Source organism: Sphaerodactylus townsendi, linkage group LG13 (genome assembly GCF_021028975.2).
Source record: "Sphaerodactylus townsendi isolate TG3544 linkage group LG13, MPM_Stown_v2.3, whole genome shotgun sequence".
In the NCBI taxonomy this organism is placed as follows: domain Eukaryota; kingdom Metazoa; phylum Chordata; class Lepidosauria; order Squamata; family Sphaerodactylidae; genus Sphaerodactylus; species Sphaerodactylus townsendi.
Window position 1 is genome coordinate 627,275 of NC_059437.1, and position 18,521 is coordinate 645,795.

Sequence of the window (18,521 nt, forward strand, 5' to 3'; positions counted from 1 at the left end):
ATGTGGGGCAAGCAGCAGGGATGTAACGAGGCAGCCCTGGGCAAACTGTAGCTTTGGGCAAAACCTGAGTTGGATGCCCCCCCCCCCCCTCCATGGGCGGCCACTCCACCACGACCAAATTTTTTTTGCACCAGGACATTGGTGCCTGCAGGGGGTGCATTGTTGTGCATCATATCAAAGCACCGTAAAATGTCAGCATATCTTAGGGAGACTGTCTCCATGCTACTCCCCAGGTTTCCAGTGAGGGTTCATTCAAGGAGCCCAAAGCATGGACTCCCAAGTTGGGTGCCCCATCCCCCATTGTTTCGTAATGGGTTTGGCCAATAGGAGATGGGTTGGCTACAGTTTGGTAAATCCATAACTTTTGGGACCCCTGGAACCAAACTGCACCAAACTTTGGGGGTGCCATCATCTCCAGAGGGTAGCCTGAAATTTTGGTGTCGATACATCCAAAAAATGCACCCCCTGCAGGAACATCCTAGAAATTTGCCTGCAATCTTTTGTCTGCATTGAGTTTTCTGCATTGCTGTCAATGGGGGTTGCAGGCTGTGGGGGGCACATTTCTGAAGGCACAGTTTCAAAACCCTCAGGGTTTCATCAGGAGACTGTTCTAATGATGTTCTCATAGGTTATGCAGTTTGGTTCAATAAAGTTATGGACCCCCAAAGGTGTAGCCCCCATCTCCTATTAGCTCCCATTGGAAACAATGGGGGATGGGGCACCCCCTTTGGGAGCCCATAACTTTGGACTCCCTGAACCAAACCTCACCAAACTTGGGGGGTAGCATAAGGACAGTCTCCCGGTGATACGCTGAAATTTTGGTGTCGCTATCCTAAAAACTGCACCCCCTGCAGGGCAAAAATGGAAAACCACTAAAATACCCAAAAACGAACCCAGCATTTTGATGCCCCCCACAAGGTGATGCCCTGGGCAGCTGCCCACCTTGCCCAATGGGAATTACGCCAGTGGCAAGCAGTTCAGACTTTTGAGCCAAACTCCAGTGCTTGCTTTGGTAAGGACCCAGCAAATGATGAAGCGTAGTGTAGTGGTTAAGAGCAGCAGACTTTAATCTCCATAAGTGGGTTCAATGCCCCACTCCTCCCCATGAGGGGCAACCTGTCACCTGGTGAGCCAGATTTGTGCCCCTGCTTCTCCACATGAAGCCTGCTGGGTGACCTTGAGCTAGTCTTGGGGGTAGCAGATCTCCACATTAGCTGTGGCAAGATTATCCTAGCAAACAGGAAAGAGCCTGGCCCCCACCTCTGACACAAAGGTGGGATTCAAAAATTTTAGTAACAGGTTCCGATGGTGGTGGGATTCAAACTGTGGCGTAGCGCCAATGGGGCTGGGTGGGGCACGATGGGGGCGTGGCCAGGCATTCCAGGGGTGGGGCATTCCTGGGCAGGGCTGTGGCAAGGACGCAGGGCGCGCCCGCCCCAGGTGCAGTTCCCCTTTGCCCCGCCTCTAGATTCAAATAATGACAGTTTAAAGTATTTTAAAAGCAGTGGCAGTGGACAGGTTTCCATACTGGGTACCATTCTGCATTTGTATGTGAACCAGCAGCTTATTTAACATGTAAATATTTCTTTGTTACATGATCCGTTAAATTGGGCCCCTTCCGCACGTGCAGAACAATGCAATTTCAATCCACTTTCACAATTGTTTGCAAGTGGATTTTGCTATTCCGCACAGTAAAATCCAGCTTCAAAGTGCATTGAAAATGGATTGAAAGTGCATTATTCTGCATGTGCGGAAGGGATCATAGGAAAGCATGCTTCTCTTTGCACATAACCTACATGCAAGGAATTTCATATGCTCAGGTGAGCTGCAAAAGCACAAGTACAGAAGAAGTCCCGCATTGCGAAGTCCCAAAGGAGTTGGACTGGATTTTAATGTAGCTGAACTCTTCCTGCCCCACTTTTCCTCAGCACATACACTTGATGGATTAACATGCTAGATCTTTCTTCTCCAACCCATAATTAGAAACATGTGGATAAATTGTTCCCTTTTATAAATAACATTTTCAGTTCCTCTTGAGCTTGCTGATTAAAAAAGCTTTCTGAAGGGTCTTTTTGATAACAGTATCTCTCCATTAAGATTTATTCTTGTTAATAAAAGGAAACCATCTCAGCCTGGAATTTCAAAACTGTCCCTGCCAGGTCCCATTTGTGACAACAACCCTCCTCCCACACCTACCATAATGAAGCTTTTAGATAATACAATATAATTTTATAAACCACACTCTGGTGAAAATCTTATAGTCTGCGGATAATTCCCACCAGAAATAGAACGTTCTGGAAACAGACCAAACCCTCTCCCACCAAGGAATTTTATTGATGTTTGGCTAGCCAGATGAGACAATAAAAACGTTGGGTGGCTCTGACATCCTGATTTCAGCGGACTGAGTTATGATGCTGGCATTGGCACAGACAGGATAATCTTTCCTTAGTGCTTTAAGTCTATTGTACCAGACCAAGAATTGCACAACTCAGAATTTGCCCAGGAAAGGAATTTTCCTCAACCTCCGGCATACGCTTCGTGCATCAGTTGCCCACCATTTCAGAATGATGGTGCAGATTGTGCATATATTGTCCCTCACGATCAAAAAATGGTACTAATTCTGATAAGTGCTCATCCAGATACACGGTTCTTCTGTTCCTGGTTGTGATACTTCCCTAGACCCAAGATCTCGTTCCTGCAGGGGCAGAGACGGACTCTCAAAAGCTCATGCCACACTACTTCTGTTGGCCTCCAAGATGCTGTGTGTGTGTGTGTGTGTGTGTGTGTGTGTGTGTGTGTGTGTGTGTGTGTGTGTGTGTGTGTGTGTGTGTGTGTGTGTGTGTGTGTGTGTGTGTGTTAAGTGCCATGAAGTTGCTTCTGACTCATGGTGACCATATGGATTGATGTCCTCCAGAACATATCATTAAAAGCCTGGCTCAGGTCTTGCAAACTGAGCACTGTCAGACTCTCGGACGTGAAAATAACAGAGACCGTAGGAAAGTCCTAAAGCAGTTTATTTCTTGCAATGCGTAGAGTAACTAGAAAGCAGGATCTGAGCTAGAGAGCTCAGATCCAGGACCTATAAACCCATCAACCCCACCCCACCCCGTTTCGCCCCACACCAAATGTCCCTTACAGTTTCTACAACATTTGCACTACAAAGCTTCAAAGAACCTGGGAACCGTTCACACCTTCTTGCAGATGAGCTGGTGCCAGGAGGTCGCCAGGAAGGGAAGGGGGAAACAGGAAAGCATTTACAGGAAAACGTTTGCAATTCCCACACAGCAAGACATCTGGGCACTGACAGGCATGGTCCTGACACGCTGTGGCTTTCTTTATAGAGTCAATCCATCTCAGAATAGATCTTCTTTTCTTTCTGCCCTCAGCTTTTCCATCCATGTTGTGTGGCTGTTTTACTGCCAATATGTGCAGCTATTCTCCAAAACTGTGTTCATTATGGGCTTGATGTATGGGAGGCCGCAATATTGCCGTCAGATTTAGGAAGTCTCCCCCAGGGCCCAAGTTATTTTTTCCTCCTTTTTATTTGTGTGAATGGATACATTTCCCACAGTCACTTACTTGCGTCTCTCAACGTAAAACCACATTTTCTCATCACCACTCACTTGACAGATTTGGGGTCTAATTGAACAAGGCTGGTGTGATCTTGCTAATTCAGCCTTCCCACAAATACCCTCCGCTGCAGCCCTGGAGGCTCCCAAAAGCTGAAAAAATTTCCCACCCACCCCCATTTGCTCCCTCAGCAACGCTGCCTCGGTACAAATGAGGGCGATGGGCCGTTACGTCAGTGCTGTCGGTTTTCACCGGCTCCTGTTTACTGCTCCGTGGTGCTTGGCGGGGAGATCGTTTTTCAGAGCTTTCCCCCTCCTGCTTCTTTGCCTTCCCCAGATTATGGTTGAAATCCCAGCTCTTAAAGAAAAAGGCATAATATTCTGTCCACACGTGACAGGCAGGAGAGCCTTCCTTTGGGGCAGATGACTAAGGCGCCTCTTCTCCTGCATCCCTCCCCCGTAACCTTTCAAAACAAGCGTGCTTGGTCTCGCAACCAGGAGATTTGCACAAGAGGATTTAAACTGATTGGTCTCAAAACATAGGATTTCACACATGCGCAGCATACCCCTGACTTCACGCCTGGCAAGTGATTGTGTGAGCTGACTGCACTGGAAAAGCTTGGTCTCAGTGGTGATTCAGACATTCTGTCAGGCTGTACCCTAGCTTAAACAACATTGAAAGTGATGCTGGAATCCACCCCCAATCACTTTCAATGGTGTTTAAACTAGGGAGCCCAGATTCTTCTTTTAAATCCACCTGAAAGGTCGAATCTGGGCTCCCCAGTTTAAACAACATTGATAGTGATGCTGTTTTGGGGTGGATTCTCCCCCACTCTGAAACAGCATCACTTTCGATGTTTAAACTGAGGACCTCAGATTCTCCCTTTAAATCCATGCCGAATGGGGTGGATTTAAAAGGAGAATCTGGGGAAATTTGGGGGGTTCCTGCTCCCAGGGGTGCAATTGTTAAGCTAGCAGCACCAAACTTTCAGGATATCCTTAGGAGACTCTCCTGATGATACCACCCAGGTTTGGTGAAGATTGTTCAGGAGGTCCAAAGTTATGTACCCTCAAAGGTGTAGCTCCCATCTCCTACTAGCTCCCATTGGAAACAATGGGGGATGGGGGCACACCCGTTGGGAGTCACCATGGCAGATCCTCTTGCATGTACCTGCCGCTCTGCCCTGTGCTGCTCCAGCACCTCCGCCCCACCCACTCGAGCAGGGGCCAGCCTGCTCTAGCCATCAAGTCCTGCATGCGCTTCGCTGTGCCTATCCAGCATCTCTGCCACCTCTGCCTCTGCCCCCACTTGGGCAGAAGCCACCTGGAGCACAGGCACCAGGCATGCCAGCCAAGTCCTCCTTGCTCACCGCAGTGCGCATGTCGTGCCCAGCGGCCCAGGCCAGCCTAGATGTGTGTGTAGGGGGCGATTTCCCACCCCCCACATGACAAACTCTGTGTGCGCATGCCCACAGAGAGGGCTCTGAGTGCCACCTCTGGCATGCATACCATAGGTTCGCCACCACTGGTTTAGACATAACAATCACAACTCAACAAAGTAGTCATGTTGGTCTGCTGTAGATCAGTAAGATCCCTTAGAGACCAAGATTGGGGTGGGGGGTGGGTGGGTATAAGCCTTTGAGGGTCAACGCTCATTTTGTCAGTTATGACGAACTGAGCTCTTAAAAGCTCAAACCTCCAAAATCTTATTAGTTTTTAAGGTGCTAGTGGACTTGAAGCTAATTGCAGCCAGTCGGTAATTGTTTAATGCACCAGGCATGCCAGCCAAGTGGGTCATTACTGTGGCCGATTACCCAAGGGGCAGCTACCATGTCCTGGAGCACCTCAAGGTACAAATCTTGCCCCAACACGCTTCCTCCATGCAATGTGCTGAGAGAGGAAGCCTGTTGGGGCCATATTTCTTGTCCTGATGTGCTTCCTCTTGCCCCACCCAGGCTTCTCACTTTCCCCGTGGAAAGCAAGACCACTTCCGGCATGACTTTTGCAGCAGAGAGGGGCAAGGGCAGGACAGAACTGGCTGAGGGTAATCAGCTAGTATAAAAACAGAGCACACATATATATGCTTGCATAGAAAAGGGGGGAGTAAAATGTAAAACAAACATTTCCATTCTTAGAAAAAGAATACATGCACGAACAGTCGAACACATAGCAAACAGTGTGAATATATACACTCGCACCCTAGCAAACAACGTATAGATAAAATTGCCTTCTAAAACTGTTAAAAGAAAGTCGTTCCTTCTGTGTGTGTGAATCGAGTTCTAATCTAACTAATCGCAGCTTAGTAAAAGCTTTAGCTATTGATCAGGTTACACCTTTTGAAAGCAATCTCTAAGTGACACCAGCAACTAGTTCCTTTGCCATTTCCCGTTGTTTTAAGTAAATGACTGGTTAGCTGTGTTTGAATATTCATTTTTTAGACTGGGATATGAGGCTCTAAATTTCAACCAACTACCACTTAAGGCATTTCTGGGCACAGCAATGAGTTTTTGCACTCATAGTGCAGGATTTGATCAAGACAAGACAGGCCTGTATTCAATCCCACCTTAACTAGCCATTGTCTAACAGGCCAAAAAGCAACTGGAAGATAAAACATGAAGAGATCAAATGGGGTGGAGTTTGACCATTCCCCACAAGATAAAAATATAAATAAAACATTGCTCAGTGAATTTATGTCAGAGGCAAAATTTAAACAGGGGGCTTCCTTGATCACACCTCAGCTGTGTATCCTCCATTCTTCATCAGTTCATGAATCATGTTATTGCTTGAAAGTGTGAAAGTAACCAAGGCTTAGGGTGAGGCAGGAGAGATCTAGAGAGGAAAGGAACGACTTCAGATCTCTACGGACATCCTCCTTCTTCCAAGTGCAGAACATCTGGACATTTTCTACCTTGTCATTTCCCCAACCTCGGGCGTTTCTGTCCCGTTCGCTTCCTGCATATCAACGTTATAAATAAAATAGGCTCACTCAGCTTGTAGCTGGCCTGCAGCATTTACAGTGGAGATCACTGGAATGAGTTATTTGCCTTGTGTGGGCCAAACTCTCCTTCTCCCCTCTCTTGACACTCACACTGTTGACAATTCTTTGTCATACTGCAGATGAAAATTTGCCCAAATCACTTTGCCCAAGACTTCAGGAGGTATGCCTTTATGTATTCCTTTCCAGGCCAGTGCTCGGGCTAAGCTTCATAACCTGAGCATTTGCTGCTAATTCTCTCTGAGGCTGTTTCTGCACGGACGGAATACAGCAACCCAGGGACGCTAAAAACAGCGTCCCTGGGAAGGGGTTTGCATGGCCGCTGCCGCTGCATCACAGCAACGGCGGCCTTGCAACACCCAAGCGGCGTGAAGCTGCTGTTTTCCTTTCCTGAATGCTTCCCTTCCCTCCGACCTACTGGTGCGTCGCCCAGGCCTGGGGACACGCCCCCCCCCCCCGCGACTCCAGAGCTGTCAAGCAGGGCAGGGGGGCATGTCCCCTGGCCTGAGCGACGTGCCGGAAGGTCGGAGGGAAGGGAAGGCGTTCGGGCAACGGTGCAGCCTCCGTGCAGGCTGCGCCGTCTTCCCCGCCCCTACGGGACCGTTCGTGTGAATGGTCCGGGGGGGGTGCATCGGCGTCATGTACACCGACGCACCCCCCAATTGTGGCCGTGTGGAAAGGGCCTAAATTACATTTGGGGGATTTTTTTTCAGTCCCCTGCCACTACTCCAAATGAATGCCAGTAATTAATGCCTGTTCTTCTTTCTGCTTCATTGGCACTTGGGTTGTGCCTTAAAATTCTCCATCTCAGTTCGTCATTGTCATGCAGCACAGCACTGAAGCATGGAGCTAAGTAGAGAAATTCAAATGTATAAGGCTACACCATGCAATAGATAAAAATAGATTTGTCATTAAAAAATCAAATCACTCAGAATTCAGACTTGAACAAAAAGGCGTTCTAAATCTGGCTGCAGAAGTTGACATTCTTTGTCCCAGGATGAGACGGAGGCGCCCGTGAAACTCACGTGTCCAGAGCTGACGACTGATCTCTATGCATGTTGCCTTGATATGATGGGAAAATTACATTTTGTAGCAATCAGGGTTGAAAAGATTCTGCTGTGTTCTTTTGGTTGCTGAGAAGTCAGCAAAGAGAAAGTGCTCAGGCAGGGTTGATGGGTATTAAAGTCTATAAAATTATGCATGGGATAGAAAATGTTGACAGAGAGACATTTTTCTCTCTTTCTCACAATACTAGAACCAGGGGGCATTCATTGAAAATGCTGGGGGGAAGAATTAGGACTAATAAAAGGAAACACTTCTTCACACAACGTGTGATTGGTGTTTGGAATATGCTGCCACAGGAGGTGGTGATGGCCACTAACCTGGATAGCTTTAAAAGGGGCTTGGACAGATTGATGGAGGAGAAGTCGATCTCTGGCTACCAATCTTGATCCTCTTTGATCTGAGATTGCAAATGCCTTAACAGACCAGGTGTTCAGGAGCAGCAGCAGCAGCAGAAGGCCATTGCTTTCACCTCCTGCATGTGAGCTCCCAAAGGCACCTGGTGGGCCACTGCGAGTAGCAGAGAGCTGGACTAGATGGACTCTGGTCTGATCCAGCTGGCTTGTTCTTATGTTCTTATGTTCTTAAAGTACAAAAAAGATGGGAAGATGTCGCATTGCAGCAATTTGCATGGTGTAGTAGTTAAGCATGGTGAAGGTAGGGTTTGATTCCCCACTCCCCCAGATGAGCAGCCAGATCTAATTGGGTTAACCAGTCCCCCCCCTCCACTGCTACTCATGAAGCCTGCTGGGTGACCTTGGGCTAGTCACAGTTCTTCTGAGCTCTCTCAGCCCCACCTACCTCACAGGGTGTTTGTTGTGAGGGGGGAAGGTAATGGACTTTGTAAGCCGCCTTGAGACTCCTTATAGGAGAGAAAGGCAGGATATAAATCCAAACTCTTCTTCTTGCCAAATCAAATATCCAAACTATCCAACAATGATAAGTGTCCCACTACATGGATTTAAAAAAAACTCTTTGGGGAAGGAGCCCAGGTATATCTGTCTGCAAAATAGAGGTGACTCTTGGCTTTGCAAAAGAAATATGAAAACTTAGAATAAATTGGGGATTAACCCCCTCCCCGCAAAAAATAAAAACGGTCTGTCCTTGTGCAGACGTTGCAGGGAAACCCCTGGTGTTTGGGTGGCATTTTAGGTTGCTGTGAGCCTAGAGTGGTATGTGACATTCTGTGGCCCCAACCAGAAGGTAAAGGGAGTGGAGAGAAGGCAGAAGGAAGATGCAGGGACTGCGAGGGGCAGGGAGGGAAGAGAGGGCTGCCAGGAGGGACGACACAGTTGCAAGGCAGGGGACAAAAAGGCGGGGACAGGGAACAGCGGGGGTGGGGGTGGGGGGGAAGCAGGGCAAGAAGACCACCCGTGGGGCAGTGGGAATCCCCCTCCCTTGTTTGGCTTCTTTGCTAGTTTTACCTTGTGTGCATACAAAGAGGCTCCCTGATGGGATTTGGCAAGTGCCAGTCACACAATCCAGTAATGAAGGAGTTAATTGTTGCATGCTAATTAGTTAGTGAGGTCAGAAGTCAGTGACCAGGTGATTGATACCTATTGGTTGGGTGGGCTACATGCAGGTCTGCACGTAGGCTTTAGATATATCTTCTTTGTGTTGCACTCTGCACTTGTTCAGTTCAGATCACTCTATCCATAGCGTAGTAGCCATGTAATAGTCTAAGCAGCAAGCTGGCTGTTGGTGCTAGCTAGTAAGAAAGATGTTCATTGTTTTTCTTCCAAGTTTCCCTTCTCTGTAGTAAGTAAACTTTATTTCAGTAAAGCAACTGGTCTCTGCCTCATTATTGCATTAACTCTGCTAAATAAGTATTTGTCCACACGACACTCCCCCCCATAGGCAGCCATCTGACTTCTTCTTTCTCCTGTGACAGATCCTGAGTGTCCTGACAATCACAGCAAGCAACATCTCCGGGATCTACTTCTGCATTGCTTCTAACAAAGCTGGCACAGATGAAAGAAGCATCAAGTTCTATGTCTCAGGTAAGATACCTGCACGACACCCATGGGGATTTTTTTCACCCATTGGAGACTAAGACTCTGTTTTGGGATAGATATGAACATGTTCAGTCATTGGGGGGTGGGGCGTGGGATGACCATTCATCATTCCTGCTTGGGATAGTTTCTGACCACTAACGCCACATGTGTGTGCATAACCTGTATGATATGCCAATAATCCTTTCCTTTTGTTTGTATGTGGGCCAGCCTAGGCAACGCAGGACTCAACAAGTGAAAGTCAGCTCCGCAGGGGTGTAATAAAACTGCCTTCTGCCCTTTTTTGACAGTCCCAAACTGATTTCAAACCTTATCAAGCCCCTGGGGAGCCACCAGAGAGAGCTGCTACCTTATGGTCAGTTTGGTGGGTTCCAAGTGGGACAGACCTTCTCTCCAGACGATTTCCAACTTCGGTGTTTCATGTGCCACAGTGGAGCTCTTTGCACACTGCTTTCTCTGGATACTTCAGGGAGATCAGAGCAGAGGCCAAGGCAGCAAGACAGAGGCCAAGGCAGTAAATCTCTAAATCCCAGCACCATCAGGGGAAAGTCTATATCAGTGGTGGCGAACCTATGGCACGGGTGCCAGAGGTGGCACTCAGAGCCCTCTCTGTGGGCACGCGTGCACAGAGTTTGTCGTGGGGGGGATCGCCCCCCCCCCACATCTAGGCTGGCCTGGGCCACTGGACTTGATGTCCGTGCAGTGCACCTCAGCGAGCAGGGAGGCTGGTGGGCCTGGTGCCTGTGCTCCAGGTGGCTACTGCCCGGGGGCCAGTGATAATAGAGAGGCACAGAGCGGCGCATGTGGGACTCGCTGGAGGCTACAGCAGGTTAAATTGCTGATTTGGCACTTTGCGATAAATAAGTGGGTTTTGGGTTGCAATTTGGGCACTCGGTCTCAAAAAGGTTTGCCATCACTGGCCTATATGAGGACCAACTTGTTGGTCCTCCAAGGCAAATGGTCGGCCACTGTGCGAGACAGGATGTGGGCTGTTCTTATCCCCTTGCATTCTGTTCACTTTGAGGCTACTAAAATCTCTCAGCATTTTCAACTGCTTTAAAAATGCCTGTCCCGGATAGTGGAACATAATCTCTAGGTTGGCCCTCAGCGGCAGAGCATTTGGCTTGCTTGGAGGACGACCCGGGTTCAACTCCCAGCATCTCAAGTTAAAAGGCTCCGGAGAGCTGCGAGAGCCGTCTGCAGCAGGTGAGGTGGGCCGGCAGTTCAGTCCGGGAGCCCTATGCAGATGACGTTCCTCTGAGCCTGCTTCTGCTCTCCAGGGCTGGCCTGAAGTGAGATTCCGCAGGCATAGATCAAGTGGTGACTGGGGCAGGCAGGGGACTTCAGAGGGCCACACCTATACCTATCAGCAGTGAACCAGCCAGGTCCAACCTGAGTGGGCCCAGCAGTGTAGCCAGTGGCATGCAGCTTGGCCCTGGCCACCAACAGCCTCCCAGGTCAGCAGCCCGTTGAGTTAAAGAGCTGGTTTGAGCCTGTGTGATTGGGGAGGGGGCTTGACAAACAGTCAGTCTCCTCCCTACCCCAGTATTTACTGCACTTTTTGAAGTCGTTACGGACGACGCAATGAAGAGACGAGACGCAGCGATATCAGGAAACTGGTGGAGAGAGGCCAGCGGCAGGTCTGGCTGATCTGGCCAATCTGCCGAGCTGGGGTCCCTGGCACCTTTATTAAGGGTTTTGGGAAGGCGGGAGAGCGGGAGGAAGTTGCGCAATTCACGACTCATCGGAGGGCTGCATACGTGCGGGGAGAAACGTTCCTGTCTGGGTCGAATCCACATTCAGGCATCTTGTGACCCGGGTGTCTGGGGGATCTTGTGATGTGCGTATGTGTGAGCCCAGGAGGGGACAGATGGCACAGGCATTCCTGTGCACTTTCTGAGGCTCTACTGGATTCGCTAACGCACCCCTACAACTTTTCTTACACAGAGAGCCAGTACCAGACAACGTCATGCGTTTTGTAGGGCTGCAGCCATTCCTGGCTTTGACTGGTGGGCCGATCAATTAAAACTTCTGTCTGGTGACTTGGTGGCAGCTAGTAGCAACTATTAATCAATCAAGGGGTTACTTGCTTATGTTTTGAGACTATTTGGTTCTGGTGCAGTTCTGGACATGACATGAAAGGGCAGTTGCTCTACTAAACATTTTTTAATTGGTTGAGAGCAGTACTGTTTAGAGAGACCTCACGATAATTTTTAAAACTCAATAATAATAATCATGCAACCCAGCAGAAAGCTTTCCTGCACAAACCCCGTGGAAAGAAACGGAAGCCTGTTCTTGTGTGAGAGAACTTCTCTCTACATGTCACTCTTTGGGAACAACTGGATATCTTCACCAAAAGCTTTTAAGCCATTCCTTAGAGAGCCATCATAAGAGTTGGTGCCAAATTCCCCAAGAGGGGGGAGTTACAGTTGCCCCAGGCAGTGTGTTCATTTGAGACATGTTTAGGGGGGGGGGGGGGGGGAAAGGCCCTGTGTTGTTTCAGACTGGCAAGGGGATTTCTCTGGTCCGTTCTGGCTGAAAGCAACCCAGCCGTTGCTGGCAGGCTCTGCTGTGGAATGCGCAAAAGCCCAGCAGTTTTAGATTACGCAGAGTATTGTGCAAAGGACAGGAAATTAAAACCAATTAATTCCTTGTAAATACAAATGAAACCAGACTTCCTTTTGATTTACGCTGACAGTTTACCTTCCCCAACAACGCATTTCCCCATTTGCATTAGGGAATCCCAAGCCATTTTGAATGGCTAAGTTGTAGTAAAAAACAAAGACAATAGTACAGAGACTGTTGACAGAAGAGAACATGCCACGTGGCATATATTTACAGGGATTTTTTAAAAATAAGTTTTGCATCTACTCAGAATAAGGATGCTAACTGCATTTATGTCCAGAGCATGTAAACAAAGTCATTCAAATTTATGTGAAATAAAAGTGTATCCTCAAAGGTAAAATTTTCATCTTATAATGATGTATGTGGAGAGAGAAGTGCCTTTTTTCATGCCAGTTACAGCCTGCTGAGTTTTCTTGGAAAAGATTGGAATAAAGCTGCAGAAAGCCCAACAGAAACACAAAATGAAGAAATTATACTTAGCAGAAGGACCAAAAAAACCTCTCAGCCGGTATTCCTGAAGAAAAGGTGTCTGTGGGCCTTTCCCCACTTACCTTAAGCCCTGAGCTACTCGAGGAGGGTAGCGCGGGGTCCCTCGGCACTCCCCACTGAGAGGGGCGGCGACAGCGCAGCCGCCCCGAAGCTGCTGCTGTCGCGTCCCTCAGCGCGCAGCATCCCAGGCGCTCTTCTTAACAGCGCCTTTTGATGGCCTGGGCACGCGCCTGGGATGCTGCGTGCTGGGAGCAGCATGCGGCATAGAGGGGAACGACGAGAGTGGGGAAAGGCCCTGTGGCACTTTCAAGATGGAAGCTAAGAAAGTGGGAAATGTGAGAAATGTTGGGATGGGAATAAAATGACATAGCATGTCAGAATGTGAAGAGTAGGGGGGCGTCAGCTTAGCAGCGTGAGTTGGCCATGCTGGCAGGGGCTGATGGGAATTGTAGTCTATGAACATTTGGAGAGCTGCAGGTTGCAGACGCCTGGTTTAGAACCACTCTGGACCACTGAATGGTTCTATTCCATTTGGCTAATTATTTCAGAAGAGGGAGGTTCAGATTATATACGGCTTTTTTGGATTTAAAATGTGCTTTTAACACCATTCCAAGGGAACTCTTATGGAATAAACTAGTCCTAATGAATGTACACCAGAGGCTTTTGTTCCTCATTTGAAAGTGACATGCTTCTACGAGTTGTCTACATTGGTACAACCTGATCCTTGGGAATGTTTATTCAGAGGTAACTGTGCTCAGCAGGGCTTGCTGGTTTCAGCCCGATTTGGGCACCTGCTTTCTGAGCCTGCAGCCCATTCCCCAGATCCCCCCCCCCCCAAGTATGTCCCTGACAGCACTATTGCCTCTTCAGCTCAGCGTCCTTTTCCAGCGGTGGTAGTGAGATGCTTCTGGGGAGCACCGTCTTGTGTTTCAGGATGAAATCATGTTCTGCAGTACAACAGCCAGATTCAAGTCCAGACGCCCCTGAGAGACCAACAAGATTTTTGGAGTATGAGCTTTCAAGAGTCAAAACTTTCTATTTAAGGAAGAGCACTGACTATCAAATGCCTCTACCCTGAGCGTCTTGAAAGTCTCTAAGGTGCTAGTGGACTCAAATCCAGCTCTTCTGGGCCCACTGTTGATCAGGGCAACAACAGACACATCCCGTCGCTTTTCCCCAGCAGTGTGTGAGAATGGCAGGGCTCCATACACTCCATTTGGCATCAGACTGCATCATACAGCAGCTATTGTGATGGAATCTGCTGCTGTATAAGCAGGGCTGCCAACTCCAGTTTGGGAAGCTTTGTCATATTGGAGGAGTCCAAAGTCTGGCAGAGTTGGACACATACAAACTCATTTCCATGTTGAAAACAACTCTCAGCTCCCTCTGGCATTATCCAATGGACATTTCAAATACATATATCTATATATCGGTACATGAGTTTATATCATTGTTCATATTTTTTTATATTTCATTAGTTATAAATACAATCATTTCTTGTCGACTACATCCAACAGGTAAGTTCAACTTATTTTTAACAATGATAACAAATAGATTCAGGGTCATCCGTATTAATTGAGGTAAGTATTTAGTTCATACTCTCCCATCAGTTCAACATCCTTAAGGTAAGTATTCAATCAATGCGAAAACATGTATATACATAAATATATTCAGTCCATCTTGATTCATCAACGACATGAATCCACTCAGGTAAGTATTCATATACGTATTCAATGATAAGTCCAAAATTGTGCACAGGCATACGTACAGAATACTTACCTGAGTGGATTCATATAAAATGTTGATGAATCAAGATGGACTGAATATATTTATGTATATACATGTTTTCGCATTGATTGAATACTTACCTTAAGGATGTTGAACTGATGGGAGAGTATGAACTAAATACTAGCTCGAAATTATCGGTATTCGGAAATATTTGTTATCATTATTAAAAATAGTTGAACTGATGAATAACAATCATTAGCATGACCAATATTAACTAATGAAATATAAAAATATGAACAATGATATAAACTCATATATATAGATATACGTATTTGAAATATTAGTTATAGCCAGAGTGCAACAGTAGTGGTAGTTCTATTATTATCCAACGGACACCTTACAATAAGGCCACATTTTTGTTTCTCCCCCTAAATGCGTGCACAGTGGTCATTAGAAAAACAATCATTTTCTTGTGTCAGAGCTTACAACAACTCTGTCTACAGAGCTTCCAGCAACAGCCCCGTAAGTAGAGTAGCCAGCTCTCGGTTGGGAAGTACCTGGAGATTTGGGGGGGGGGGTAGAGCCTGAGGGGGGGGGATTAAGGAAGGAGGGTGCTTCAGTAGAGTATACTGCCAGAAAGTCCGCTTTTCAAAGCAGCCATTTTCTCCTGGGGTTCTCAGTCTCCAGCAGATCATAGAATCATAGAGTTGGAAGTGGCCTCTAGTCCAGGGGTCTGCAACCTGAGGCTCCGGAGCCGCATGCGGCCCTTTCGTCCTTGCACTGCGGCTCCGTGTGGCTTGGGTCCTCTCAGCCTCGCCGGTGCAGCCCTAAGGACATGGGGAAGAGCCCTGTTCCTAGAGGCACAGCCCGAGACGGCTATCCCAAGCCACTTCCGGCTTCCCTGTCCTAGCTGCCTGATTGGCTGATGGCAGTGATGATGGTGCAGGGCGGGGGCGGAGCACAACTGGTGGATCCTCTTGAACAGGTGAGCAGCGAAGGGCGGGAAATGGGAGGGAGTTGCAGGAGCACAGATTTTCAGCGCAAGTACAATCCTAACCTCAAGTCTGCCCCCCTTGAATGGGGGAGGGGGGCAGGGAATTGCTGGGTGGCCTCATTTGCTTTGGGTGGCCTCATTTCACAGGTCCTTCTTAGGGGGGTGGGACCATGGGGACCCTTGGCTTGCACCTTTGCGGCACACTGAGTTCCCGAGGGCTTTCCTGGTGGATGGCAGCCTGGCTGAGTCCAGTGAGATATCGATGTCAGCTTTTAAAGGGAGTTGTGCCTGCAGCCCTGCAAAGGTTGCACTCGTCGGGAGCTGTTTGATGGGGAGGAGGAGGTGGGGGTGGGTGGGAATTGTTTGCTTCTGAATTGCCAAGGAGGGCAGAGACATGGGGAAATATGGATCTTGGAAGTTTTATCTCGAGTAAGTGGAGGAGTAAGCTTGAATAGTGGAAGGGAGGAAGCCGGATCATCCTCAGCCATAGTAGTCACGGGTTGCCAACTCCTGGAGGAAATCCCGAGAGTGAGGTGGTTCTCAGAAACTGTGGCTTTTGGGACCAGGAGTGGGGGAGCCCGTGCTCAGTGGGAATACCAGCTGTAGAGTCCACCCTCCATGGCAGGCATTTTCTCCCAGAGAGGATTCAGTCAGGGAGGTTGGCTAACCCATTAAAGGGACCAATTTTGATCCACCATCCAAGTGGAATTTGAGGGGTTTGGGGGGGGGCATAATCCAGCGTCTTTCAACACAAATGTGTGAAAGCGAGGGTTCTATTGCTGGTCATTTGAATCATGTACAAAACAGACTTTACCCCACTTTTGTGATGGGTAAAAATGGGCCCCAAAGAAGGGAACTTCTCCCTGCATGAGAATAAAGGCAGTGTTATCTTCATTTTAGAACTCAAAAAGTATTTGTGGCTCCAAGTGTTTTCTTTTCCGTGGAAAACGGGTCCAAATGGTTCTTTGGGTGTTAAAGGTTGCCGACCCCTGTTTAGTCCAACCCCCTTCTCCATGCAAGAGCAGCCTAAAACTGTGGTGGCGAACCTATGGCACTCCAGATGCTCATGGACTACAATTCCCATCAGCCCCTGCCAGCATGGTCAATTGGCCCTGCTGGCAGGGGCCTGAAAAGGCCAGTCCCACATGAGCATCTGGAAGGCTCTCTAAATCACTCACCACATCCCTGACCAAGTGTTTGCCAGCAGCAGCTTGAAGACTGCCAGGGAGGGGGAGTGTGACGGATTAGACTCTTATTGGGTTAATTTGTGGGGGTGCAGTTAGCCAGGACAAGAGCACCCCAGAGATAACCAGAGTGCAACCTGATTGGCTGGGCTGTGATGCTATAGCTGGCAGCCACAGATAGGGTGCGCTGTCTGCTATAAAAGCAGGAAGGAGCCTGTCAGAAAGGGGGAGTTGGGGAATGGAGAGTCTGGGAAGCAGGCTGAGAGTGGGGGTGACAAAGAGATCCCTGTGGTGTCCTCAGAGTCAGTCGAAGGAGAGGGTGTCTGAGGGCACAGAGAGCCAGAGGCCAAGGGGGTCAAGGCCGAGGGGGCCTGTATTCTCAGGCTGAGGGGAGACAGCCTTGTTTCCGCTCTGAGCCCTCCGGGGGAGGGCGGTATATATATTTATTAATTTATTAATTTATATATATATATAAATAAATTTCCGCAAGAGGCGAGAGGTCTGGTGGGTGGGAAACAAGAGGGCTTGTCACTGAAACAGCCAAACAACCTGCATGTGCTCTGTAACATCTCAGAAGTAGCTGCCTAAAGTGACGCTTGTGTGCCTCTCTGAACCATCATCCTGAGAAGAGAAGTTTGTTGAATAAAAACCCAGTTTTGTGTTTTAAGCTTTCTAAAAGCCTCTCTGGACGTTCCAGTTATTTTGCTTCAGTTTCTGGTGGCAGCTTTATACCTGTAGTTTAGTTTGCCCTGACAGGGAGTCCTGTTTAAGAGGCCTGTGTGTGTGCGTGAGTTGAGGGGAGTGCCTCAGGCCAACAAAGTCAGCTACCCAAATATCCACCCTCAGCAACAGGCTTCTCTCCCTTTTTGGGGTCGCTGTCCACCCTCAGGGAGTAGGTGCTGTTATAGGGAGCTTCACCACCATTCTAGTTGGCCGACTCCACTGCTGAGCTGTTCGTGCAGTAAAAAACCTACTACCTTCCCGCCTGTACTTTATACCTTTTGTTGCAAGCCGTTTCCTCTGCTGTCAACAGGACCGGCTCCATGCCCTCCATTCCTCACTCCGAGCCCCCTCCTCCTGTCCTGTTCATCTGGCTGGTGGGGGGACTTCCTAACTGCAAGGAAAGGCCAGCATCGACTTGTTGATGTCATGGCTGGAAGTGATGTCATCATGTGTGTTCAGATCTCATTGAATTCTGTATTTCCAGGGCATTTGCTACTCCTCCGCAGAGTATTCCTTCCATCCTCTCATCCAGATCATTTATAAAAATATTGAAAAATGCCCTCTCACTGGACGCCCTCTCACTGGACGCCTCTTTCCAATCAGATGAAATGTCACAGGCAGTCAGTCTTTGGGTTCCATTCTCCAACCAGCTCCCCAGACACCCAGCTGTCCTTCAACCTTACCTAGTAGAACATGATGGGAGAGTCTGTCAAAAGCTTTACTGAAATGGAGGTAAACAAGGCTGACCACGTTCCCACAATCCAGTAAGCTTGTCATTCAATCAGAGAAGGAAATCAGTTGTAATAGCTGGATATCTCCGGTCACCACCTGGAGCTTGGCAAGCCTACCCACAAGGTAGGTCAGGTATTACCCCTTGCCCATAATCCTCATGGCAAGCTGAGGTTCAAAGAAGACAGCCTGCTCCTAACAAACCTGTATTTCCAAACCTGTCTTGCCAAAGTAGTGTGAAAGCATAGAGTGGCCCAGCAGGAATGATTCCTGGGGATGCAGGAGTGTTACTTTCTTCCTGTCATCTCAAGTGGCTGTTTAATTTTCTTTCTTGGGTGAGAGTGGAAGGATCATCTATAATTCAGATCCATCTGATCTGGGCAGAAACTCTTTGCAGCTACTGAAGTTTCA

At 48.2% G+C, this 18,521-nt stretch overlaps 1 protein-coding gene across 2 annotated transcripts in view; it reads left to right on the forward strand.

Moving 5' to 3' along the window:
* The window catches only part of LOC125442741 (vascular endothelial growth factor receptor kdr-like), a 264,688-nt gene that overhangs the window by 160,393 nt on the left and 85,774 nt on the right, over window positions 1-18,521 (forward strand). For both annotated transcript variants that reach the window (XM_048514384.1, XM_048514385.1), the window contains exon 12: window positions 9,518-9,626. In XM_048514384.1, coding sequence (XP_048370341.1) covers window positions 9,518-9,626 — 109 coding nt within the window. The remainder of the gene's footprint in view (window positions 1-9,517; window positions 9,627-18,521) is intronic.